Below are 27779 nucleotides of genomic sequence, written 5' to 3' on the forward strand. Positions count from 1 at the left end.
AGCCAGGTCCAACAACATCTCCACACAACTTCTTGAAGTTCATCTTCATCAGTGTGGTCAGGGACTTGCATTCTACCATTCCAAATCTTTCCAATAATTCCTTTACATATTTTCCTCGAGAAAGGAAAATCTCACCGGGTCTTTGCCACACCTCTAAGCCCAAGAAATAGTGCCTCAAACCAAGATCTTTCATTTCAAACTCAGAGGCCAACTCCCTCTTCCATTCGATCATTAGAGGCTCACTACCTATCAAGAATAAATTGCTAACATATAAAACCAAAATCAAAGGCATAGCTTGGATCACTTTGAAGAAGAGAAAATTTCTTCTTGTGAATCCAAACTTCAATAGGTAACTATCAATGTGGGCATATCAGGCTCTAGGGGCTTGCTTCAAACCATATAGTGCTTTCTTCAACCTACAAACATGCGTCTTCTTGTCTTGAACTTCGAAGCCTAGTGGTTGATCAACGAGTACTTCTTCTTGTAGGATGCCATGAAGAAACATGGTCTTCACATCCATCTGGTGAAGAGTCCATCCTTGACTAGTAGCAAGGGCAACAATAGATCTAATAGTGGTATAATGGGCAACAGGTGCAAATATATCATCATAGTCTTCTCCCTCTTTCTGGGAGAAACCTCTAGCCACGAACCTCGCTTTATATTTCTCAATACTTCCATTAGCTCCATGCTTGATCTTGTATAGCCATTTCAAAGTCACGATATACTTCCTTTAAGTCTCAAAACAACATCCTACACATCATTCTTCATAATGGATTCATATTCTTCAGCCATGGCATCTTCCCAAACTTGCTTTTTTACTGCTTCTTCAAAAATGGGAGGTTCAACCTATATGATAGTGCTCATAGCTACAATGTATCCTCGATCCAAACTATTGAAGAATCTAGGGCAAATATGTATAGTGTGATTCTTCGTTACTTGATAACAATTTGTGGAGTATTTTTACTTTTTCTTGTTAGCTTATTCTTCTTCTTCTTCTTATTAGTGCATGTGTGTGCACTTCATCAAACTGCTACGAAAACATAAGAACAAGAACACGACTCTTGGCTCTCTGCCAGGGCCAAAACATCTCTTCTCTTGAGAGGAAAACCCTTTCGTGAATTTCTCTTATTGAAGCTTCTATTGATCAATGCAAACCCTAGACCCTTGATAAGAATGTCCTCCAAGCAAAAGTCAAGTTCTCTCCCCTCTTTCCTGCACTTTGTTCCCCGACACATAGGCTTCCTCCTTTCGATACTTTGCTCCTAGCACTTCGTCTTCCTTCTTTGTTTCTTGTCTAGAGATAGACCTTCCTTGAGTGAGCCTTCTAGATGAGGTGTTCCTCTTCTATCCCTTGCTCAAGTAGACTTCTTCTTTGACCAAACGAGATCCTTCTTGAGATATGAGTGTATGACTATACTGCTGTTTTGCTGCCCTAGTTTCTTGCATGTGTGGGAGGTTCACTTGGTGTTGTATGCCCTTCTCTCCTTCGCTTGAGTGTCTTTCTTATATGCTTGAGTAGGAGGCCTTGTAGGCCTAGATTTAGCCCCAAACAAAGATAGATGGATGACTATGAATCACTGCTGTCATAGCTGCAGGGACAACCCTCTGTTTCCTTGCACGTGTGACTGTTGTAGCCCTAGAACATACCTTTAACTTCGGTTTGTATACCCTTCTTCCTCCTTGCACTTTGAGACCCTTTTCCTTCGCTTTTTTCCACCTTTGCGTACCTTTTTTGTTGAAGTTTCTAAGTTTACTTAGTTAGAAACCCTCCATGCACTTTATCTGATTAATTCCTACCTACTTGTTATTTTACTTAACAAGTTATTTACAATGTAAATACTGAAAATAAACACTAGTGCATGCTCAACATATTACAAATCAACAACTAAAGGAAACATAAACAATCACACCATATGAAACCATTATTTTTGGACCAATGTCCCCGGAAAAACCCAATGTGGGAAAATCGGTGCAACTATCTAAGGGTTTTCTTATTAAACAATATTAGAGTACAATCTGGGTGCCAAAACTGGCCTACCCAATAGAGAATTTCCTTGGCAGTAATACCTCTCAGTTTTTGACAAATCTCGTGACAAAAACCCCGGATAATCCTTCTGGCAGCTCCTCAGCACCAATCTGCCCCAAAAACCCCAACGCCAACCTCTCTTTGGACTGCGTCAGCCCCTCTCTGCCCAGCGCTGGCCTTGCGTCACCCCGGATGGGTCTGCGTCAGCCTTAGGAGGCCCTGCGCCAACCCTCTGGTCCTCTGCATCAGCAACGCTGGCCTCTCTAAGGCTCTGCGTAGCTCCCGGCTGCCTCTGAGTGGCCCTGCGTGAGCCCTTGCTAGCTCTACGTCACTCTCCCCGGCTACTGCGCTGCTCTCCTAGCACTATATCTGCCTCTCTGTACTCAAATGCCCCATAGCTACATCTCTCGATCACTAATTCTATCTCTCTTAGCAAACCCTGCTCTAGAGAATAGAGTGACTGATCACTTTGGTGTCTTCTCCAAGTGACCTTCCAACCTCCTCTTATACTTTTCTCGTTGACAAATCAAAGGCCGAGATTAAGTCCGTAATCAACGGCTAAGATTAGATCTAGCTTGATCGATGACTTTTGGACCATTCTAACATAGTTTCTTATTAATACACATTAATATTTTATTTTCCCTAAGTTCAGACTTATGGACTCCATTAAAAATATTAATTATTTTAATATCTCCTGAATTGTTTAGAATCTGCCCAAACCCTTTCTCGGTATTGGAGATCTCATGTGCCCTAACCTCTCCACCAAATTTTGTGGCTAGAGCACATCTGATGCTACCCCAAATCAACATTTTTACCTTTGCAGATTTCAGAGAGGAATGCATTGTCTTTTGAGGGAATGGACAACCTCTATATATAGAGGTCTGTCCCTCCTTTTAGGTCGACTTGTAGCTTTGTGGTCAAAGTGCCTAGAAAATTTCTCTCTCCTTGCCAAAGAATTCGACCTCCAAAAATAGAGCAAAAACCCAAGTCAAAGCAAGTCAACCCAAGTTGAAACTCCCAAAAGGCAACGCTGGTCAAAGATGCAAGAACAAAAAAGTCAATGATATTCTCTCTCCTCCTCGCATGTGTGAACTCGACCATGCAATTCCAGACTTGTTTGAACCAATAGTTGAATAGAAGATGTGTGATGTGATATCCAAATTAGGTGACATTGATGTCTATTTAAATGCTTCTTTGGAGGCCCAATTATGACTTTAGGGTGGCCTATACTTTTGTGTACTTGTGGGTTTTCCATTACAAATAATTTTTTTCCTTGACCAAATTAAATTCTTCCAAGGGCTAGCAGGGGTCTTTCTTGATGAGGAAGGTTGTCCAAAGGAGTGAATTTGTCCCTGAGCTGCCAAATTAACAACTACTGCTATTGTTACCTTTACCTTTGAATAGTCTCGTCTATATATATACTTTTGCTTAATTGTATTCATTCTTTTATATCCTCCTAGTGAGGATTACAAGTTTTGGCAACAAGAAGTATGAGCTACCTATCTCTGTGGGATGAGACATCTAAAGGACATGCATGTGACAAATTTGTTAACTATCTTGTGGACAAAACATGGCAAAGTTTGGAGGGCTAACTTGGAACTTGAATCATTTGTTAGTTTGACTTGGATTTCTCTTGTTGATGAAGAATATATAAGGATTGATTTGTTTTCCCCTTGTGGGGTTTGCCCTGGCCTTTGGTCTAATTTCTGGCATTCCTTGTCTTTTGTGCATTGTATTTGTATAATTGCTTGATGATCTAATCAATGAAGTAAATGCTAAATAGAAAATCATACATAAACAATCACAAGTAGTTATCATGATTAGAAATTCAATCTTTCAATCGAATTTCCAACACATTTTAGCCGGTCGAGTTGCTCTTGAAGATTAGGCTGAGATTTGCTGCTTTAGATAATGATTGAGTTAGGGGGTGATGTGGTTGAGTTAACTAGTGGTCAGTCCTTGTTCACTACCCCACTCCCATACGTCGTTGCCTACTTGCTTCTTAACAGCCACGTGCAACCCAGCTAGGAGGCTATACACAATTTGATAGACAGTTGTTGTAACACATGGTTTATGGCTGAGATAACTTGGGGAGCAGCCATGAGTCTAGTGGGAGTTTACTCCACTTCACTCCTTATTGTACACTTGCACATATGCATCAACATCAAGGAAGTACGCTAGCACAACTACAAGAGATAGACAACAATTCTTTGGCCACTTGGAGATCAGTTTGTTAGCCTGAGGATCTCTTCATGCCACTTGGGGATTTGACCTCACACATGGAGGAATTCATTGGCCTTGGGATTGTCACAAACTTGGACACTTGTTGATCTTTTCATCATTGGGATTTGCTCCCATTTTTGTATAAATGTAACCCCTAGCTCTCATTGCAAGCCTAGGGTTGGAAGCTTGAGCTTGGGGAAATGCTATCATTTTGTAATTGTTTCATATCAATAAACAAAGGCTTTGGAGGTTATTGATGGTGTCATTTGCTTGAACATTTTGGAGGTAACTTGTATTTCTGTATATTTTCAATTGCTTTCAATGTTGTAGCTTAGTTCCTAGTAGGGGTAGTGCTATTCAAGGAGAAGGTTAGTAACTATTTACTACCTTCTTGTTGGCTTGCAATATTGGTTTGATTATTAAATGTACTTGTGAATAAATGTTTAATTCTTTCCTACTAATGGTTTTGCGCAAGATTTGAAGTGTGATACAAGTTATCACAAACTTGAAATTGGGGACATTCTTGGTTGAATCAGCCATCTTCAAGCCCACTTAGAAGCACTAGTCCCACCACACCAAGCAATTTCCAAAGAGCTTTAGAAGGATCTCAAGAGGGCTTCAAAGACCCCCCCAAACTTTTTCCTTTCTTATTTGAATATCAAAGTTTCTTGGTTTTATTTGTAAAATCTTTGCATTGTTATATCTAGCATTTAAGGCTTTATTTGAACTGCTATCCTAATAGTAGTTGATTTAGTCAAGAAAAGACCAAGTTTCCTTGGTCTTCCCTTGGCCAAATAGAGTAGGAACTTAGATCTAATCATAGAAGTTTTTACTTAGTATTTTTGACTAACACATGCTAGTAATTTTAGAGTGTTTTAATCTCATTTTTATCACATTCTAAGCTAACTTGCTTGCTAGTTTTTAGCAGGCCCAAGGTTTTACAAGGGGAGATGTTGGTGGCTTTTCGTCAACATTGAAGATTTGGAGCATGCAAAGAAGACCTATAACCCTTGCCTTGTAAAAACCAATAAATTCACTATTGTACTCTCTTCAAGAGCTTCTTGATCCCTTCGGTTGCAAGGGAATCTATTTGTAACTCCTCCAATAATTTCTTTATCCCTTATTTCAAAAGGGAGTTCTTCTTCACTTGATTTTGATCCCTTTATTGACAAGGGATCTCGTCAAGCATTGTAACCTTTCTCGGAACTTAGGGGATTTCCCTAAGCATCCCTCCCTATTTGGGGATCTTCTTGTGGTTGTGCTTTTTGTGGTTTGATTTAAAATTAACCTAGAGTAGAATAATCACACATGCAATCTAGTTTAGTTTTGCTTTCATTTCTTTTGAACAATCTAATTGCAAATCTATAATAGTTTTCTTTTATGCTCTTAGATTAGACTAATTGTGAATTCTTGTTTTAGATTAGATTTGATCTCATATCATTAGTTAGATTTCATTTTCTTGCAAAGAGTAACAAACCTCCAACAAGTTCCAACGGCTTGTTGGTTGAAGTAGACTAATTAGGGACCCTCCCTCTTCTATGTCTTCTTATTCTGAGATTGGGGGAAACTGATAAACGCTTGACTTGAGAAGTAAGGCTTTGGGTTTGTTCCCTTTGTGTTGGACCTCGTCGCAAGTGGGCTGACTTATGGGCTTTTGGGGGTACTCATTGAAGCGAAGCTTCCCCCTGTAGGATGCGCTTGCAGCTATCCTTAACCCAATGAGTAGAAGGCCTGAAGAGAGCTAATCTTAAATTAGTTTCAATTTTTGCAATCACATTTTCATGTTGTGCATGCACACACCAAATTAACTTAAGCCTATGTGAAAATCTAAAAATCAACCAAGTACACTCCATCATATTTTATTTTCAACACTTTGTACTTGATCAATATTTTATTGCCACTTTACATTTCAAGTCTATTTACATTTGGGCATTTCATTTCAAGTTCAAGTACATTTACATTTCAAGCACTTCATTTTCCAAGTACTTTTACTTTCCAACAATTTACACTTCAAGTACTTTACTTCAAGCATCTACTTTTATGGGCATTCTCTTGGCATTGGTCTCATTGGTCATATCTTTTGCTTGTCAAGTACTTCATTCATTTGCTTATCATTGTTACATCCATTGTTTGTGAATGAATATGATGCTTATGATCATTTACTTGTGAAATCATCTACATGCTTTGAAGTATATGTTGTAATTCATTTATGGTGAATTATATATTTTCTAATTTCATTTAACTCCTAGAACTTGATTTAGTTTATCTTAAGTTAATCGAACCTCATTTTATTTTGTCTCATAGTGTCCACCCCCCTTGGCTTCGCTAGGAGTTAGCTAGACAGAGGAGTTGAGATTTGAGTGACAACTACTCAACTCGATACTTGCGCCCAAGGCCACATCAAGTGGAGTTAAATATTTTATCCAAGTTCCCACGTATGGATTTAGACGACAACAAAGAATGTTACCTCAAAATCTAGTATGCCTAGCGCAAAGCCCCACCATGCAACTTAGGTCTTTTGGCAAAAAGAGATCAGCCACCCTTGTCACCTCAGTGGCTTCTCTCTAGTTGTTTAGTGGTGAAATTAATCCCACAAGGCTGCCCTACAAAAGATTGCCATAAAGGTAATCAATTAAGACGAGCACAATGGTGATGCAAGGTCTAATGGTAGGAAGAAATGTACGGGCAAAGCCTTGAAAGGATGGGATGAGAGTTGCCTAAAGTTCAAGCACATGATGAGACTAAGATATGCAGATTTAGGGAACACCATGGCATATAACAATGCTAGAAAATAGCTTATAAGGGATAGGATCAACAAAGGACCAATGGAGGCAGGCTAGGGTTAAGTAAACAATAGTTTTGAATGGGTGAAAACACATGAAAACAATAAATACCAAGACGTCATCCCTAATTGTAGGGTTTAAATATGCAATTAATGCTAGATTTTGCCGTTTATTATTTATTAAATGCAGTCCCTTTCAATAGGGCAATAATATATGAACGTAAAATTGCTATGCAATGCAGATTTTGAGCTAACCCTAACTCTAGTTACCATAAAATCAAAGAAGAAATGAAAATTAATAACGATCAACACTTACTAGACTACGTTTATCTTGTTGGGTAATGGAGTCAATTAGGGTGATGTCGATGATAGATGACCTTGTATGAAGAGGGTGGAGGAAAGAATTTCCTCCTAGAAACCCTAACGACTTCTCTATAAGGAGATGTAAGATCAAAGGATGCATGAACCAAGTACCTTTGATGGATTCTTGCAAGATAAATTTTGCATACCATAAAGAAGCAAGATTTCAAGGAAAGATATGGCACTTTTTAATATGGCACACAGAAAAAATAACATGCAAAATGAAAGAAAATGACTTTAAACTTACTCAATTCCAACAAGAATCACTTCAATCAATGCCAAAATGCCTCTCCATGCAAAAATATCCATCCAAAGACAAGAGGTAGTGCACACTTTATAGAGAAGAGAATGTTGAAATATGGTTGTCATTGATGCCAACCCAAGCAACACCAAAAGATGACCCACCTTTGATAACAAATATGACAAGGAAATTTAAGGTCTTTATGGTCAAGCTCACCTTTGTTAGATTCTCCTCATCATGCCGATTTCGATGTTATGTGGCACGTCATGAGGGTCCTCATGGTTTGGGAGATATGCTTAATAAAAAATGAAGCCCCCTTCTTGTGGTTGAAGTTCCCAAAAGGAGATGACGTGCCAGACCTGCATTGAAGTGTCAATTTAAATTTATGGTGAAGATATTGTGGGTTTAGGCTCCTTACTCAAAATCGATTTCAAAGGGAAATGGCTTTGAAATGTTGAATTAAAATGCATCCCTCCAATCCCTACAAGTTGGCCTCATTTCATAAAGTTTTTTTGGCTCCAACGATTTCAAATTTCAAATTTCGCTTTTCCCTCCATGTGAAGTCAACCTGCCCCTTTATAAGGACATTTCGGCCTCTATAAATATAAGGAGTATTTTCTCTCCATATGCAAGAAAAAATTCGTTGATCTGTCTGAAATGAAGTGCCACCTTATGGAGCATTGAAGATTTGACGAGGAGGCTATTTAGTAAGGGTTTATGGGATATGTTTTCCTTTAATTTATTCTTATGGGATTGACTGGTTTGGAACAAGTCAAGGCTTCTCCTCTGAAATTTTTGGGCCCTTTTAGGGCACATATTTGTTGAATGAATTCAGGCTGAATCGAACATCTTGACCAAAATTCTTGTGTGGATCTGTTGTCTGAACCACTGCTCTTTTGATATTGACCTTCTTGGCCCTCTTTGGGCAAAAACAATGGCATGAATTAAGGTCTTCTGCATAGAGATCTAGTGTGAATTTTAGTTTACTTTGACGAAGGTTTATTTGTAGACATCTACTTCTTTTCTCTGAAGCTTTCTCCTGCTCAAGGGTTAACCTTTTGACTATGATTATTTTGCAAGTTTTTGAGGCTGAATTCTCTACCAAATTTAAGGCAACTTGTTGAAGGACTTCTTTGTCTTGGACTTCCCTCGCAGAACCTTGAGAACTTCGCCAATCTGAAGCTGAGATCTATGCCTGAAATTTTACTCTACTTGTGACTTTCAACCCTTTGTTGGGGAAAGCTTTTGAGTAGTTTTAGATCCATTACTGATACAAACCTAGGGATCTAACAATGGCCCAATAACACATGCTTGCGGCCTAATATAACCCTGCATGTTTTGCCAAGAAAGTCAATCGTGAAGGAGTTCTGTTTGGGTTCTCATTTGTCAGGGTTTGATTGGCATTCAAGTCACAAACTTGTGGTGGATCTGAGGGTAACTCAAGCTTAGACGCCGTGTAGTAATTTTTCACCAAAGCAACTTGAGTTGCCTCTCTCAGGGCATTCACTGGTGGCACTTGTTTGGCTGCTGTGTACTATGGGTGATCAAGGCTCCTATTGATAACAAGAGGCACCAAGATTTGAAGACGTCTGAGAATTTTAGTCCCATGAATTGTTGGAGACTGTCAACTACATGCACTTCTTGTGGTGTCTTCTGGAAGCTTCCAAGGTATGTTTTGATTCTGGCAAACAAGCCCTAAACAATTATTTTTATGAACAATTCAAATCATAGTTCAAGAAGTCATTATCAAGCAGAGTGTATGCGAAATCCTGGCTTAATACTACAGGCTTGTGTACATCTGAAGATTGATCACTCAAAGAAATTAATTTATGTTTGGATCTTCTGTTGGTGTAAGAAGTATGGGAAGGTTGTAATGCTCTATGTTTTGAACACTACAAATTACACACATCTTGTTCTAGTCTACAACAAATCTTCAGAGATTACTCATCTACAACAGCAATGACAAGCATTTGGGACAAATAAGGCAGAGGGTAGTTTTGTTGTGAAGATCTAACACCGTCCAAGGATTTTTCATTGTCACATTAGTTTTTGCAGCGGTTGAAGAAGTTTGGCCTTTTGTTGTATATTAGAAGTACATATTAGCATTAAGGGCTTGATTGAATATCTTTGTAAGTCGAACCTTATGTCTTGTACGGGAGCCCACAATTATTTGTCTATTTTATTATCATATTCAGGGTGGTAGGGTGGTGCAAGGCAGGAGAGTGAAGTCTCCTTCAGGTTGCAACCTGAAATTACTTCAGGGTGGCAAGGTGGTGCTAGGGCAAGTTGGAGCTTGTAGGGTGTTGGAGCATCCTATTAGTGGTAGTTGATAAAACTAGCGTGTTGGAGCGTCCGTTTAGTTGGAGTTGCTAAATCACGGTGTGGCAACATCCTTTAAAGAGTGGAGCTTCCTGATAAATTGAACACTTTTCTAGAGTACTAGGGAGTTGGGGCTTCCTCCTCAGTTGTGGCTGAAAAATTATGCACTCATAAATTATATTAGAGAAGCGTTTGTTGGTTTTTCTCCCAAAAGGGTTTCCACCTAAAACTTTGTTGTGTATTGCTCTTGAATGTGTAGATGCTTATTGTTCTATTGTTCATGCGCTAATTTTTTTATAATTAACTAATTGTAAGGGACACAATGATTCACCCTCCTTAGTATTTCCCCGTGTGTTTTGTGACATGGACTAATTGCCTCTCGTGGAACCTTATCTCTGGCGATGTGATCATTGACTAAAACCTGTGGGTTTTGGTCTAACAACAATCGTCATTCCAACAAGTGGTATCAGAGTGACAGGGCTTGAGTTCAAAAATCACCTGACTCATGCTAGGGGGATATTGTTGGACATTGGGTTCAACATTCCCCGTGCGACATGGACTAACCGCCTCTCATGGATCCTAACTTTGGTGATTGTAACGAAGACTAACACTTGTGGGTTTTAGTCTAATGATAATTGTGATTCCAACATAGAAGTGTGATGATCGATGATGATGAATAATGAAATGTGATTCCCCTTCATTTATATGAGGGTAACCATGTTGCTTTTCCATAATTTTACAAGAAAATCCCTAAAATGTTTGCTTGAAGCATTCAACTAGGTCAAAGTTCACGAGCTGACCTTGAGATGGATCGAAAACATTATAAAAATGCCAAAATAACCCACACAAGTGGGAATAAAAACTCTCCACCATGACATCATCCTCCAAGAATGATCAATCTCCATCAAGCAAGTGATGAAATGGTCCATGAGTGCTTCTTACTTCAAGAAATCATCAAGCTACATGGGTACATCTCTAAAAGGAACCTCCTCCATCATGACATCATCCACATAAAGGCTTATGTCACCTTCCTGGGGCACGTAGGGGTGATGTTGTTATAAATATAATATAAATATAAATAATAATCATAATCGCAATAATGATTAATTAAATAATGATTAGTATAGAAGATGCATGTCTCTAAGGAAATAACTGTTCATGAAGGGGCACCTGCCTAGGTATATAAGCAGGCCCTCATTTGTAATCATATCTCATATCTCTTGTACACTCAAACATTTCTATATATAATTATTACTTGTCCTATCATGGATATTTATATATTCCAAATATTTTAAATATTCTCCACTGTGTATACGAACCCTGTTCGTTACATTTGGTATATGTGAAAATTTCAACCTGCAATCAGCAAAATATGAGAGGAAAGGGAGATGAAAATGTGTTGTAGGTGATCAGTAAAATCAAAATAGAGTCAAGAGACTATCTACACCACCACATTAAACATGAAATATTGCATCCACAAGTTGAAAAGCTTTGAGAAGAGCATAGTCAAACTTTGTCTTTTTATTGTTCAAGAGACTACCTACATCATGGGGACAAAATACCAGATGGATCATAATAATATTCCCTGCAACTCTATCCACTGATTGACTCTAGTCGCATAGGAAACTCCAACACTTTCCATTGCGTCAGCAACTGTTGTTGCAAAAGTATAGATGGCATGAAAATAAGAAGAGAAGAGACAGAGATGAAGCGTTGCTGATTGCTCTTAAAGAAACTCTGCTAAAAAGTGGCCATTTGTCCTCACTTTATAGATCTTTGATCCTCCTAAGGGAGGTGCCTAGCTCATGCAATATGCCTTCCTTAGCTCATGATGAAAGAAGTAAATTGAAGCAAAGGGCATGCACCCTCTATGAAGTGCAGTGGAGTGAAGTGATCTCATGCATGCTCATGTTGAACTCTCTCTTGTACCTTGGTTGAAATGAAGTGAAGTAAAATGGTTTGAAGCTAAGTTCATGTGTTCTCCTCAAGTTCCTCATGCATTCTCTTTATTTGAATGGAGTGAAGGGAACTGAAGAGAGAGAGAGAAGCCATGCTCTCCGTATTTAACTCCCTCATTCGCCTTGATTGAAGTGAAGTGAAGTGAATAAGAGCCATGCCTTGAAGTCCAACAAGGCGCCTTCCTCATGCAAGTTCATGTGCTCCCATCTCAACTGAAGATAACTAATTTGATGATGACTCAAGTGAAGATGAGTACACACAAGTGAGGTCACTCTGTTTGACTCAAGTGAAGATGAGTACACACAAGTGAGGTCACCCTGTTTGAATCAAGTGAAGATGAATGAACTGAAGATGACTCAACACAATTGAGGTCGAGTTAACTCACGTTCCAACAGGTGCCATTGGTGAGATGGTGCCCATTTCCACATCATTTCCATGTGTTGCCTTCAGACGTTGTCACTTATCACATTGCATGGTGAACACACCTGCCATAAATAGCTTTAAATAAACCTGCTATAAATAGTCATGCCAAAAATAGCAATTCCCGTAATCAATAGGAAAAGAGAGAAAATGTTAGGAACTGCCAGGAGAACCTTGCTAAATATAGCATACATACAAATGGGCACTGCTAAAAATAGCAATTTTTCACATGTCAATGAAATTAGGCTCATTGGATTTGCAAGGAATCCAAATGTATACTCAGAAACATTATGCAAGTTTTCACTTAACCGTACATCTCCAATGGTGTTGTGCCACCACTTTGGTCTCTTTTTTGGGATCCTCATCCTAATTGGTGTTGTCATCATGACTTGGGTTACATATGGTTGTGTCATTTGAATGCTAATCTAGACTGTCCGCATCAGAAATTATTAGCCTGTGGCACTTCTCATTTTCGAAATCTCCCCCCTTTCAGGTGTAGATGTTTGAAGCTTGATACTTTAATCCTTAGCCAAAATATGCTACTCTGTGGTAATTTTGGTCTTTGAAAAAGTTTTGAAGGGCCCAACTTTGTAATGAATTACAACGTCTTTGCTGAATCTCAACTGGTTGGTGTCAACATCAACCATTATATAAGATTTATGACTATTGCTATTCCCTATGATTATTACTGTCTTGCTCTTTGGGGTCTAACTTGGTTCTTTTCTTGTTTAGAATCCAAGCATATGCAACCTTAACATGATTGACTTTGGGCTTCTTTTGGAGTCTTCTGCTTCACTGCCATTGTTGGAGATCTATTTAGTAGATATACTGTTGTAAACATGACTTCATTCCAGAATCTATTTGAAACATACCTGTTCTCTGTCATACACCTGGCCATCTATGTGATAGTGTGGTTTCATTTCTCAACCCCTCCATTCTGCCCTGGAGTGTATGGTGGATTGTGTTTTTATCCCATGTTTAGCACAAAATTTATTGAACTCTTTTGAACAAAATTCTCCTCCATTATCAGACTTAAAGAGTGGTAATGTGAGAACTTGACTCTTTTTCTAGTAATGCTTTAAACTTTTAAAATTCATTAAACACTTTAGATTTCAATATAAGAAAATACATCCACATTTTCTTGGAATAGTTATCTACAAAAAGAAGGAAGTACCTGACACTGGTGATGGATGCCATGTATATTGGCCCACAGACATCCTGCACGAACTAATTGAATGACTTTGTTTGCTCTCCAAGCTTGTTCTTCATAAAAAAGAGCTTTGTGCTGCTTCACGACCTGACAAGCTTTCCAAACATCTTGTATCTTCTTTAGGTTATCAACAAGTCCATCGTACAAATTTTCTTGAGCCAATTGAGAGATTTAGGTCTAAGTTTAGGTGCCCATGCTGTTGATGGTAAAGTATATTGATGTCTGATACATAGTCCCTGATCTGTCCAATGTCAATCAGTCTAAATAGTCCATAATTAACCATACAAGAGAAATAGTCTTCTTGGTCTCTTTGTCAACTATGTCAATGATGTAGTGTTTGTGATTGCTAATGTCGACATCTAGATAGGGGAGTGCCATATATTTTTCTAACTGAGAGTAGATTAAGCACCTTGCTTGTCACATAGTAGACATTGAAGGAAAACAACATGTTTACTTTGTGAACCAATTCTACATGTTGGTGAAGTGTCATGATGCATGTGAATCTATGTATCAAGGAGATGACATGGGCTGATTAGGTTGTCTTTTGACCATGAATGTGTAGGAAGTTGACTTCTCCTCCTTTGTATGCTCTGCAACATGAGCCTTTTGTTGAGGTCCTTCCTCGTTGGTTTCTAGTTAGCCAACCTCTTTTGTAGTGAATTTTTTCATCTGGCCACCTTGCCATACTAGTGACATGTGATGTGCCCGAGTGCTTGGTTTCATTGCTATTTTTGCCTTGCCCTTTTGTCTATGCCTACTTGTCTTTGCCCTTGAAATTGGTTGCAAAGGCCTATTCTATACTCTCTGCCAGTGTTGATATTGAATTGTTTCTTCCATCTGTCCAGTCTACTGTAAGAGCTTATTGCACAACTTTTCAAACCTTAGGTCAACATTTGTAGTGGTGAACTCCAGTGTCTAAATAAAGTGCTCATAAGCATGTGGTAAGCTTTTCAGCGTGATTACCACCATGTACTCCTCTTCCATTTTCAGGCCAGTGGATGAGAACTGTTCAGTAATATCCTTGATCTTGGGTAAATTCCCCTACAATGAGATTCTCTCATCTATCATGATTGAAACAACAAATTTTTCAAGAAGGCGGCTCTATTCTTCTCTGAGGTCTCATTCAACTCTTGCAAATGCTTCCAAGTTCCCATTGATGTCTTCCTTGTTTGGACTGCAGGATGCATTTCATCTATTATGAACAACTTGATCATCATTATAGTCTCCCTCCCTCTCACATCAAACTTGTCCTAGTCTCTACCCAAAGCTGTTGGTCAGAAATCTTTACCTAGGACGATAGTAACCAAGCACTTGTAGTCAAATATGACCAACATACACTGCTTCCATGTTTGTAGTTCTACTGGAGAATTTTTTGCTGCCTTCTAGCATGATGTTGCGTAAGGAGGCGATTGGTACAAGTAAAAAATGTAGACATATATACTGAAACAGAGTAAAATGCTGAAAGTATATATTCTTTCCTCCCTCAATCTGCAATCCTGGAGTAAGATCACCTGGATACTGGTTCTAAACATCTATAGCAGTCACTTGTGCTAGAGGAAACCAAAGATTCCTGATAAATCTGCCACAAAACAGCACCAAAATACACAGATTTTGACAGATTTGCTAAAAACAGTGCCAGAACTGTTAATTTTTCCTTCGGTTTGCTGAGAATCAGCAACAGTAGCCAAATCTTCTAGATCTGTCAATCCAGGCAACAATACAGGTAGGAACAGTTCCAATATGCTCCCAAATTGTCTGTATTGTCAACAAATCTGAGAAGTTTCCCTGTTTTACAGTTCCCAATCATGCTGTACAGTCAATTTTCACCTGATTACTGATCTGTACACTCAATGTCTCTGCAAATTCCAGCATTGTACAGTTGTAAGGTTGAGTCGTATGGCTTGACTCTTCCATGGTGGTGTCCTTGTGATTTGAAAATCCACATGTGGGTTAGAAAAATTTGGTAGTTGATCTGTATAGCGAATCCATATTAAAAATGGTGGGTTGGTGGCTGATGTGTACATGGACAACAATTGTTTGGAAGCTAAGCCTTACGCTGAGGCCATATGGCCCTTCTTCAGAAGAAAATCACTTTATTTTTTTTCTTCGCTTTTGGGAACTGTTACACATCGATATACATGGGTAACACTAGGATAAACTTTTTCTCCTAAAGATGCAGATTTCTAGCCAGTCGCCTCATATGATCCACAGATAGCAGCCTTAGATGCCTTATGTCCACTGTATGATCAGCTTGTTCACTTGACTAGCCTAATCATTCAATGAAGGTAGGGTCATCTATTGTGAGGTACATTAATCATTTTGCATATAAGTGCTTTTTTTTAATGTTTTTGGCATGCTAATATGGATCATGGGTTGAGATTGGATAATAGATCATGATGCTTGAAATGTATACTTGTTCCCTCATTTCACCTTGGTGTGTATTAATCGCTTTTAGTCCAGTGTGACCTTCCTTAGGGCCTTTCTTTCACTGACTAGGAGGGGCACGAATAGGAGCCTTTAATTGTGGTAGCGATGCTATTCATGTCTAACACTTTCCATCATTCCCTGACTCGCTCACCTATCTTTTGGTTGGTTGTTGTCAGTCACAAATACTAGGTTCCTGTTTACCTCATTCTATGGGGAGGAGGGGTTGGAAATGCTTGAGGTTGATGCGACTGTAAAAAAAGGAAAAAAGCATAAGCCAAATTTTGGAATGCAAAAGAATGGCAAGGGATGTAAAGCAAATCAAAATCCAATTATAGCTTGAGCTCTACCCCCTCTTATATAGCCACACTCACCGCTAAGTTCCATGTGTATATCAAGCTTATCAAAGTAAAAGGAACTTTAGAAAAACATCCCGACCTCGATGAAGTGATAAACTAGCCATCTTTAAAGAGGGATATCATCATTATTACATGATAGTCAATGAAGCTTGTTAAACAAGCTAATCAAAGCAAGAAAAAGGCTAATCAAGGGCTTTGGAAAAACAAAGGTGAGGGAAGGTAACTCAAGTGCTAAGCACTTCCTCTACAGAGGCGCTCATGGATGATGTTTTATATAACCTAGTATTATACTATGAGTCATGAGACCCTTTTGAAGTAAACCCCATACCATAACGCTTGTCATTTGCGTTTTTCATTTGAAAGGTTCAGCCTAGGAACTGTTCCCCCCCATGGGGTTGGAGGCACCTAATAGGGACATATAATAACCCTCCCATACAGTAGTCTAGCAAGTTGTATACAGTCATGAGCTAGTGAGACATATGAAGATGATACTTGGTGTGATGTACTTTGATGGCTTTGACATTAAATATTGGTCCACATCATGCTCCTATGGTTCTTGTACCATGTTGATAATCTCACTTGATTCTTTGAGTATGTGCTAGATGGTATTCTAGTGCAAGTAGGATCCCTTGAGGGATATTAACGATGCTTCTTCAACACCTCACAATTGATGATCCACCACTTTCCTTGATGACACAGGGCACTTGATAGAGGATGTTGGGCACCTTTTGAGGAGTGTTGCCTGTGATGATGACTTGAGAATCCTCTGAGGGGATTTGACACTTTCCACCTTAATGATGTCATACCCTAGCACGAGGACATCACCCTATTACTACTTTTCATGATGATGTGGGCCTTTGAGGATGAGATTAGGCTTTGGAGGGTGTAACGAATAAAATATATATAAATAAATGTAAAATAATGTAAATGATAATAAGCATAAATAATGATTAGTTAAACTAGTAATTAGGTTGAAGAGACATGTCTAAATGAGACATGACTCTTCGTGAAGAGACACTTGCCTGATATAAAAGCAAGCCTCTCGTTCTGATTGTAATTCATCATCATTCTTATTCATACATTGAATATATAATATTTGTATCCTTATGGATATCTTTATATTCCAGGTCTTCTGGAGTAATTAATTTGTAGAAGGAACTTTGTTTGCTTCATTTGGTATCAGAGCAGTCGATCCTCACAGAGTCGTGTTCTTCGATCTAGGTCTTTGACCGTCAAATTCATCAACATTGTTGTCGTTGAAGCGTTTCGCTACAAGAATTTGGAGTTTCTCCATTTCACTATCAACCATTTGGCCATTCAAAAAAAAAATAGAGAAAAAAATCAAATTCAAAAAAATAAAATAAAGAAAAGAAAATAAGTACATATAAAGATTAAAAAAAAAGATTTAAAAATAAATAATTAAATTTTGAAGGAGAACATTCATATATATAAAAAAGGTTCTACATTATTGATAAAAAGTGCATAATAAAGATAAGAGGGAATCTCCGTGGTTTTAGAAAAACCTTGGTAATTGCCCATGGTATTTTAAAAGAAAAAAAAAAAAAAACAAAGGAATACAAAATCCCTTAATGTGAATGGTAAGTTTTACTTTTTACGTGGAGAACATTAACGGAGTTTTTAAAAACAACCCATGGTAATTGCCCATGGTATTTTAAAATTAAAACAAAGAACAAAAGGGATACAAAATCTCTTTACGTGAAAGGTAAGTTTTACTTTTTACATAAAAAGTATGGTGAACATCGTGACCCTGTCATATGAAAAGACGTGACCTTTATATTTATTAAGTGTGGTGACATCATAAAAGTTTATATTAAGTGTGGTGACATCATAAAAATTTATAATAAGTGGGACTTTTATATTAAGTGGGGTGACATTAAAAAATTATCAAGGGAGTAATTAAGTATATAAAAAAAAGGGACCAATTTATTATTAAAAAAAAGAAGTGAAACTATTATTATTATAAGATAATAAAGTTATTTTGAAATGGGGTCTTAATATAAAGAAATACATACACAATATAAAGGAGTATTGTTTTAATAAAAGGGTATTCAAGTTTTTAACAATCCACATTAAAGGAGAATATTTGAAAAAAATATATAGAAGAAATAAGGGATATTTTATAATAAAAATAACTCTAGTTGGCATATTGTTTACGTAAAAACATCAACGCAAAATGGAAACTAGTGAGGGAAGATTTCCTAAAACTTTTAGTAATGTGTTAATACACTCTTTAAAATCAAAGGATCACTCACAGGAAGAGATATCATAATCTCTATTAGTCCTACTGAAAAAAGTAATTATGTTAGTCCTAAATGTGCTAACCAATTGGTGATTCCTGAATCAAATATAGTTGAAACGAGTATTTTTGGCACATGTAACAAACAATACGACATAAGAAATCTACACCTAAATATTGGAGATTATACTTTTACCTCACAATTCACTATGAAAACCTTATGTTTTAACGATAGTGACATTGTTTTGGGATCACCCTGGATGGAAACTCTAGGTTCCTTTATTCTAAATACTAAGAAAAAGTTTTTAACATTTTCTTACAAGAAGAAGAAAATAACACTCCAAGATGTTACATTGAAACCTAATTCAGTAACGCCATAAGATATATCGGATATTTCAAAAGTAATGTCTCAAGAAGGAAAAAAAGTATTACAAAATATGCAAAGTGAAATTGACAAAATCACTGTTGTCAAAAATGAAGAAATTTCTCGATTTAAAAACCATAACGAAAAATTATTGACGCAAATTAAGAAACTTAAGAAGGATAAGAAGTCATTAGAAAACAAGGTACAACAACTTATCGAGAAAGAAGCATCAAGTGTAGGAATTCAAGTTGATGACAAAACAACGAATACCGATCCAATGAATATGACAACTCAAGAAGGCAAGTTAGTTGAAGAAATGACACACTTAGATGTTTGAGTTCAGACAATGAACATCCCCAGTGAATGTTTCATAGCCAACTCAACAACATCTTCGCCAGAAGAAAATATAAAAATTGCCACATGCCCAATAAGGGAAAGTCAAACCAAAAAGGTACCCTATTGGCATCCGAATCATGAGAGAAGACAACTCAACCATGCTACGTATCAGGACTATGCAGAACTGAATCAATAAACTGATGTTCCAGATAATAGTGATGTAATCTCAATCCAGTCTTATGCTAACAAGTCGTTACAAAATTCTAGTGATCGGAATATTCCACAGAAGATTAATCTGGGATGGTCTAATCCCTTCTCAGTGCGACAATTTTGTTTGTCACTTAGAAGATCATACAAGCTTGTATCAAAAAAGATGAATGTCCCGATAAAGAAAGTCATTTAAAGCCGAAAAGGAGATCAAGCCTTTTTCATCGACAAGCTTTGAGGACAAAGCTTTTTGAGGAAGGAGGCAATGTAACGAATAAAATATATATAAATAAATGTAAAATAATGTAAATGATAATAAGCATAAATAATGATTAATTAAACTAGTAATTAGGTTGAAGAGACATGTCTAAATGAGACATGACTCTTCGTGAAGAGACACTTGCCTGATATAAAAGCAAGCCTCTCGTTCTCATTGTAATTCATCATCATTCTTATTCATACATTTAATATATAATATTTGTATCCTCATGGATATCGTTATATTCCAAGTCCTCTGGAGTAATTAATTTGTAGAAGGAACTTTGTTCGCTTTAGAGGGTTGATTTTGATGATGAAGCACCACTCTTCGATGAGAAGACATGACTTATGCGATGAGACATACCCATTGAGCTTTCCATCACACCTTTTGACAGAGAGACATAACTTATGAGGATGACATTACCCATTGGAAGGGATTTTACTCACATGTGTGGGATCTTTGAGGCTATTTTTCATGTTTATTCATTAATGACCTATCCACCTTGTAGGATGGATTTTATATTTTTAGGGGCTGTTAGCCGAATTGAAGAATTGAATCACATGGTTTCCCTCATATATATAGGGTAGTGATTCACCTCCTTGGATTATGGAAACACTTGGAGATCATTTTGCTCTTGTGCACTATGTTGTTGATTTGGCTTAGCATTGGATGTGCTCTAGCCACGAAACTTGGTGGAGAGGCTAAGGCACATGAGATCTCCAATACCCAGAAAGGGTATGGGCAAATTCTAAACAATTTGGAAGATATTAAAATAATTAATATTTTTTTAATGTAATCCTAAGTCTAAACTTAGGGAAAATAAAATATTAATGTGAATTAATATGAAATTGTGTTAGAATGGTCCAAAAGTCATGGATCAAGCTAGATCTAATCTTATTTGTTGATTAAGGACTTAATCTCGTTCGTTGATTTGTCAAAAAATAAAATATTAATGTGAATTAATATGAAACTGTGTTAGAATGGTCCAAAAGTCATGGATCAAGCCAGATCTAATCTTAGTTGTTGATTAAGGACTTAATCTCGTTCGTTGATTCGTCAACGAGAAAAGTATAGGAGGAGGCTTGAGAGGCACTTGGAGAACAGACTGAGGGAGACCAGTCAGTTCAATTTCTGGAGCAGGGCTAGCTGAGAAATTGAACTAGTGGTCTGGAGAGCAGTCAGGAGGCAGCAAATATGGAACAAAGAGATGGGAAATTAGCGGAGAGGCAGAAAAGGCAGACGCAGGGCCAGAGGGAGCCATGCAGAGGCATCAGAGACTGCGCAGAGCCAGTAGGGCTTGCGTCATCCATGCAGAGGTTGCACGAGTGATGTAGAAGGCCAGAGAGGCTGCGCAAAGTCTTAACAGGCTAACGCAGAGGGTTCTAGGTCATGCAGAGGTCAGTGGGGATGACGCTGGGTTCAAAAGAAGTGCTAAAGAATTCGTCTATCTGTGGGTAAGCCAATTTCGCACCCTGTTGTACTAGAAAATTGCTGAATAATAAAATCCTCCCTTGCTGCACCGGTTTTCCCACATTGGGTTTTTCCGAGGACATTAGTCCAAAATCACTGTGTCAATGTGTTGATTCTTGTGCATATGTTTGTTTTTGTATTATGGTGTGATATTTGCAACAATATTTATTTTAATGTTTATTGAAGTAATTTCATGAATAACTTATGGTGAAATAAGTAGGAAAAGTAAATCAGTTGCTGCAGTGATAGAATTCTCACATATGTAACACTAGTTGAGTAATGGGAAATTCTTTGTGGATGGTTCTCTTTTCATGGATGAATATTGGTGATCTTTTATGATAAGCACTATGCTATGTAAGTTATCTTCTTCTAACCTTTTTGTTGTTGTTGATGAATTGAGGTTATTTAATATTCACCAAAGTTTTGTTGATGTTTCATATCTCTAAATTCTCCTTGTACAAGGTTTTCATCAGGTTCTCTTGAGGTGATCTAGGTTTAGCTTTCTCCCTTTATTCGTCCAAGAAGTTAGGATACTAGGTTAAGGGGATTAAGGGACACTAGTTATTCTCTTAATTTCTTTGAATCCACATCCATCTTTTTCTTCCAAAGATTGTTACCCTTAGCTGTTTAAAACCTAAGATTTATTTTATTTACTTGTTCTAGGGTTAATTAGGGTTTATTTAGAGAAAATTCATACATTTTTAGCATTAATTGTTTTGGATATTATTGTCCTAGGTTAGGGTTTGTTTCCAATTAATTGGGAAAGCAAAAGCGTCATTTTACTTACATTTACCAGCCTTAGTTTAGTGCTAACGTCTGGGGTTTATGGTGCTGATATATGCCTTTTAACCATAGAAAATTTGTTGTGATTTATTCTCTTACCCATTATTGTGGTCCTCATTTTACACTTTTTTATCATAGGTTCCAGGTCTAGTTTTATTGCTGTTATAAATTATTGTATTCCTGACAGCCAAGTGTAATTTCTAGATTTTGGATGTTTGGGAACCTATTTGAGTCTCGATTGGTTGACTTAAGCCTTTAGATTGAGCCATATGAACCTTTGAACTGTAGTCTTGAAGTTGCTTTTCTATCCAACCTAAACCCTAATTCTTATTTTTGTCCTTGGGTGTCATTTAGTGTAGAACCTTTAGGGGGGCATTTAGCTAAAGTTAATTGGGTTACTTGATCCCTAAGGCCTCCCTTGTGTTGGATTTTGTCTATCACTACAATGAGGGGAGCTGTTGTTGAACAATGGTAACATTCCCATTGTTTCACTTAAATCTAGGTTTCCTAGTGAGGCTTTGCAAAAGGGTTGTAGATTTTGCCATAATAGAAACCACTATATGCAAGGTCCCTATTTCATTTTTTTTTGTGTCCATAAAAAATTAAATTGATACTAGGTTTCGACAAAATCTTTTGGCTCTTCAATGTGCTACTCTAGCTATTCGTTAATTTATATCTGTTAGCAGCAGTCTCTAGGTCCCAAGCTCTTATATGATATCATGATAAAATGAAACCCAAACACAATTATGACCAGCGTAACTCGAGAGAGTTCTTCATATTGCATTAAATAAACAAGCAGCAAAAGCTTTCTTATAAAGGGTTACATACTAGTTGAGTCAATCCACTTTATGAATGATGGATAGACTGGTAAACAAACTAAAGTGAAATATATTGTATAAGTGTAATATAACCTAAAGTGAAATGAATTTATTAATATCTGTCTGATATGTAATTACTTGAGTTCTTCATATTGCATTAAGTAAATGAGAAGCAAAAACTTTCTTATAAAGGGTTACATACTAGTTGAGTCAATCCACTTTATGAATGTTAGATAGACTGGGAAACACACTAAAGTGAAATATAGTGTAATATCACCTAAAGCTGAAATAAATTTATTGATACCTGTCTAACATGTAATTGACCATCATTAGTTTGATATTACTCTTAACACCCACATTTGATGGTTTTGGAAATGTTTGCAAGTTTTACCCTGCCAAAGTTTGGAATTTGCCAAACATGTCTATGTACCCTGTGATGGTCTCAACTGCTTTTTATAGTGTAATATGATCATACTTTGCGAGTTCCAATTGCCTTGACATGGCATCCTTGTAGGATTTGTCATATTTAATGGGAATTGGACACTTTTACTGTAGTTATAGCCACAGCATATCAGTGCAATAACTTTTCATAACAAGATACGAATATAAATTTCAAAGCAGGTTTCCATTTATCTTTCTTTTTTAAGTTATCATTCATTTAATATTCATTTTGATTTAGTTCAATTGCAAAATAAGAAGGAATATCAAATATATTGAGATATGTCCATTATTGTCCTTTTGTTTGTTCACCTTGAGCTATCTTTGAATTTTGTTTGTACCTCATGCTTATCTGAAAATGTGTGATTAGAGAACAGAAGGGTTCACCTGTCTAATGTGCTTTTTAATGTTCCTGTGCTATGTTATATTAGATCGAACAAGTATTGTCCCAGGAACTAAAAATCGATGTGAGGCCTGGTTATAGTGGCAATGGCACATTTTGTGAACAGGTATGGTTAGACTTTTATTCAGATAGATGTTTAGATATGAGCAAGTTATGAGTTTCATTCTACTGCTTTGTTACTAATTGGAACCTGGAATTGTTGAAAGCAAATGCCAAAAATGGATTCTTCAAAATTTCTATCTTCTAGTCCTTCTCTGATTTTCTTCTATATGCCATTCAGCTGAAAGGTAGAGGGAGAAGTTTATTTATTTTCTTTTTCTTATGACAATAAAAGACAATATACGTTATCTCTTTTGTTCTTTTATTCTCCCAACAGATGGAGAGAGAGAGGATATGGTGAACTGTTGTGTGTGAAAAGTATATTTATATACTACTGTTAAAAAAATGTCTTTGATGGAGAGAGAATGCATACTTCCTGGAGATAATCATGATTTGTCAGAGCCGGCCTTATAGGAGTGACACGTTTACCACTAAGCACTGTTTTTTATGGATAGTGTGTGATATGTCAGAAGAGGACTTTGTATATAGTTTATTTTTTTATTATAAAAAATCATCAATCATAATTTGTCACAATTATATTCTGATGGATATAGGATCACATTGTTGTGTTTAATTGGGAAAACTGATGTCTAAAGGGAATTGGAAAAAGGAAAAAGCTTTCTGTCCAGTATAACTTTTTCATTGCAATTTTACATTTTGGGGCTTGAATGCATAAACAACAGTTGTAGGTCTGAAGCATGTTTTCAAATCAATTTTGAATGCATGAATTTTTGAAGGATCTGTCAAAAACAGAGGTTTCAGTCCCCTAAGGACATGCTACTATGTTTTCTTTATTTGGAAAGATACATCTATTTCCTTGATGTGGTGGGACCAATTATAGCTCTGGAAATGAAATGAAACAGATTCTGCTTGAATTGTCTTCCGTGTTAAGAAGTCAATTCCATTGGAGGTCTGTTTCTGATTTGTAAACAAGCTTTTCTGGTCTAACCAGGCTAAAATCATCTTCGTTCTATTATGATATGCATGGAATATTATGGAGAGTCGATGCCAACCTGTGCAAATTAATCTTGTTAGTGAGGTTGAGTGAAGACTTTGGATCCGAGGGAGTGAAGACTTTGGATCCAAGGGAGTGAAGAAAATGGTATAATCTCCATGAAAAAGTAGAGATGAATCTGAATGTTGTTACTTGATGCAGAGAATATCCTGCAGTTTAGACCACTGTCAATTCCCTTTAACTTAAGAAGGACCATGATTATTTCAAATCATTTGAGGTCCTTCCAATCCTTACTGTGTATAATTTACATTAGGGATGGAGCCTGCATTTTGATGTTATAAATATTCATCCATTGGCTACCAACCATTTGACAGCCCAGTTTGTCTAATTGAATATGATTGCAGTTAGCCTATTAGTGTTCGGAAGTTTTCTTGGTACAGATATGTTTTATATCAGCTATATGGTTGGAAGGAGGTCAGGTATGGGCTTGGGCATTGTAATATCCCAGTTTTGATCCCTAGGATATAATATGTAATAAATAATGTATTATTTATATGATGTGCGTTTTGAGATGGGGAAAGCTAGGCAGGCAGAGTTGTAATGACCACATGTTGCATTGTAAGTGTTCCTATTGCAGAGTTGAAGGCCAGGGCCTGACTAGAGAATGCATATGAGTCCCAGTGGTGGGCTAGGATGAGAATTTGGTGGCCCATTTAATTAATCATGCAACATAATGAAGGGACATCATCTTGACTATATGCATAAGCCTTGTTTGTTGAAATGCTGATGTTCTATGGACACAATCACTCATTCCAAAACTTCTTTATGGTGCAATATTAGTTAAGGAATTGTAGATAGAACATAAACCAAATGCACAATGGAAGACAACCAAGAACAGAATGAGACAGAGAATTTAGGTCCAATGACCAGGGCAAAACCTAACCAGATTATTCTTCTATTAGGTATCAATTGTTCAGCAGAGTTACAAAGTACAATGAGAGATCCAGAGAATGAGTAAGTTCACCCAAATTTGAATCAGTTGTAGCATGAAGATTACTGATAGCAAGAACTGATGCAAACACTGAATCAACCTTCAAGTTATGTTCTTATTCTCCAAGTCTGTCTTCCTCACAATCTTCTTCAAGTCTCTCGAACTCTCTTTCTCAATTTCAAATCCTTTTTTCACAATGTACAAGTCGTAAGGAGAGAAGATATGAGACACATATATATAGGAGGAGAAACAAATTCATGCCATAAAGGAGCATGAGTTAGAGTAACTCGTGTCCTTTTAGGAAGTGTAACTCATGCGATTAAGGAGAGAGGGTAATGAATGCTATTTAAGGAGTGGTACGCATGCATTTGTAGCTTATGCATAATGCCATAAAAGAGAGTATAACATATGCTTTAAAGAGTGTGTAAGAGAAATCTTTTATGACATGCCTTCAAAAAGTGCGTAAGAGGAAAATGCCAAGTCTTTAATGAGAGAGTAAGAGAGAGTGTAATGTAGAGTCATGTGAGACATTAAGGAGAGAGGGGTGTGAAGTATCATGTATGAAACTTGAATTTCTTTTTGATAATAATATCATAGTGTCATAATAATAATGATAATAGTGATAATTAAATCAAAATTGACCTATTAACTATACTTGATTACCAATTGATACAAGGTGATTTACTATTTTTGGAATGTCATACTTGAGATGCTAGACATGACTCTATTTTTAGAAAGCCACTCCAAAATTGTTAGAAATGAAATTTTATTCAAGGAAATTCATCCTTGAGCTACCAATTTTCGACATGCCTTAAGTAATTTAAATTCTTAACAACAATATCGATTAAGGATTACTCATCATAAGCCATCAGAGGTACAATTATCAAGTCACACATGTCCAATTGCAAGTAAATATCAAACAATGAAGCCTTCTAGGGGATGAGGAGACCAAAACCCTATCTCCTAACCGTTGCCACCTAATCCACATCTGGGTTAACGTGGAGAAAATATTTAATCCATTTGGTGTAGCCTTGGGGGTAAGTCTCGGGTTGAACAACTGACACTCAATTCTCAACTCCTCCATCTAGACTAACTCCTACTGAAGCCATTGGGGTTAGTCCCTATGAGAAATGAAAATTAAAGCTTGATTAAGCTAAGTTAATCAAGAAGTATATAGGAGGTAATGAATTACAAAATAAGACATCAACAAATAAATTACAACTTATCAATTTAAAGCAGTGTTGATAATATCGGTATCGGGAAAATATCGGCGAGGGTCCAAAAAATATCTTATCGGCAATATCGGCGAAAATATCGGCAAATATCGGCAAGCATAAAAATGCATAATATATTCATTTTTTTTCAGATTTTTAAACATATAAAGCAATAACAACATGAAATAAACACATTGGCACATAAATATGAAGAAAACACTGATATATATGATGTGAAATAGAAATGATACATCAAAGGCGATACCAATTCCTGCTGATCCTTGATAATTGTCCATTCAAGGACTCAAATGTGGAGAACCAATACAAAATAACATCACATATATAAAAGTATCTCATCATCATGAGTTATATGTAGCATAACAAATAAAACTAGCAGCTATCTATCTGAAATCACTGCCCTCTCCCCCTTTTACGGGAAAACATGATGGGTTGTTTGCCAGCTTGCCCCTAGTAGTAGGAGGCCCTGACCCTGCCTCTGCACCTAATGTCAAATAATGAGTGCTAGGTATGGGGCTATGCTCTCCTATATCTATAGCAGATGGTGTTGATGCTGATGCTCCCGCAGTGTCCTCCTCCTCCTCCTGCTCCTCTGACTCCGAGTCCTCTTGCTGCCCCTGCTCCAATGGATCATCTGCCACTGGCTCTAACCATGAAGGTGACTCCTCCAAGAGGGGCTCCTCAAACTCCACCCTCCACGGAGACAATACATCAATATTGTCTAAGCTAAGTCACATGACACGAGGACACGAGACACGAAGGACACGTAAATACGAGTATTCAATATGAAACGCAACGACCTGGAAACAAGACACGGCGGACACGTTTTTATATATATATATAT

At 37.2% G+C, this 27779-nt stretch overlaps 1 protein-coding gene across 1 annotated transcript in view; it reads left to right on the top strand.

The window, feature by feature from the left end:
• Positions 1–27779, top strand: part of LOC149195574 (uncharacterized) — a 142598-nt gene that overhangs the window by 76847 nt on the left and 37972 nt on the right. The window contains exon 4 of the mRNA XM_089405362.1: positions 23687–23764. Coding sequence (XP_089261488.1) covers positions 23687–23764 — 78 coding nt within the window. The remainder of the gene's footprint in view (positions 1–23686; positions 23765–27779) is intronic.

The sequence above is a fragment of the Pinus tabuliformis genome, chromosome 2_2 (genome assembly GCF_031772625.1).
Source record: "Pinus tabuliformis cultivar Carrire ecotype Pingquan chromosome 2_2, CPIR1, whole genome shotgun sequence".
Classification (NCBI taxonomy): Eukaryota; Viridiplantae; Streptophyta; class Pinopsida; order Pinales; family Pinaceae; genus Pinus; species Pinus tabuliformis.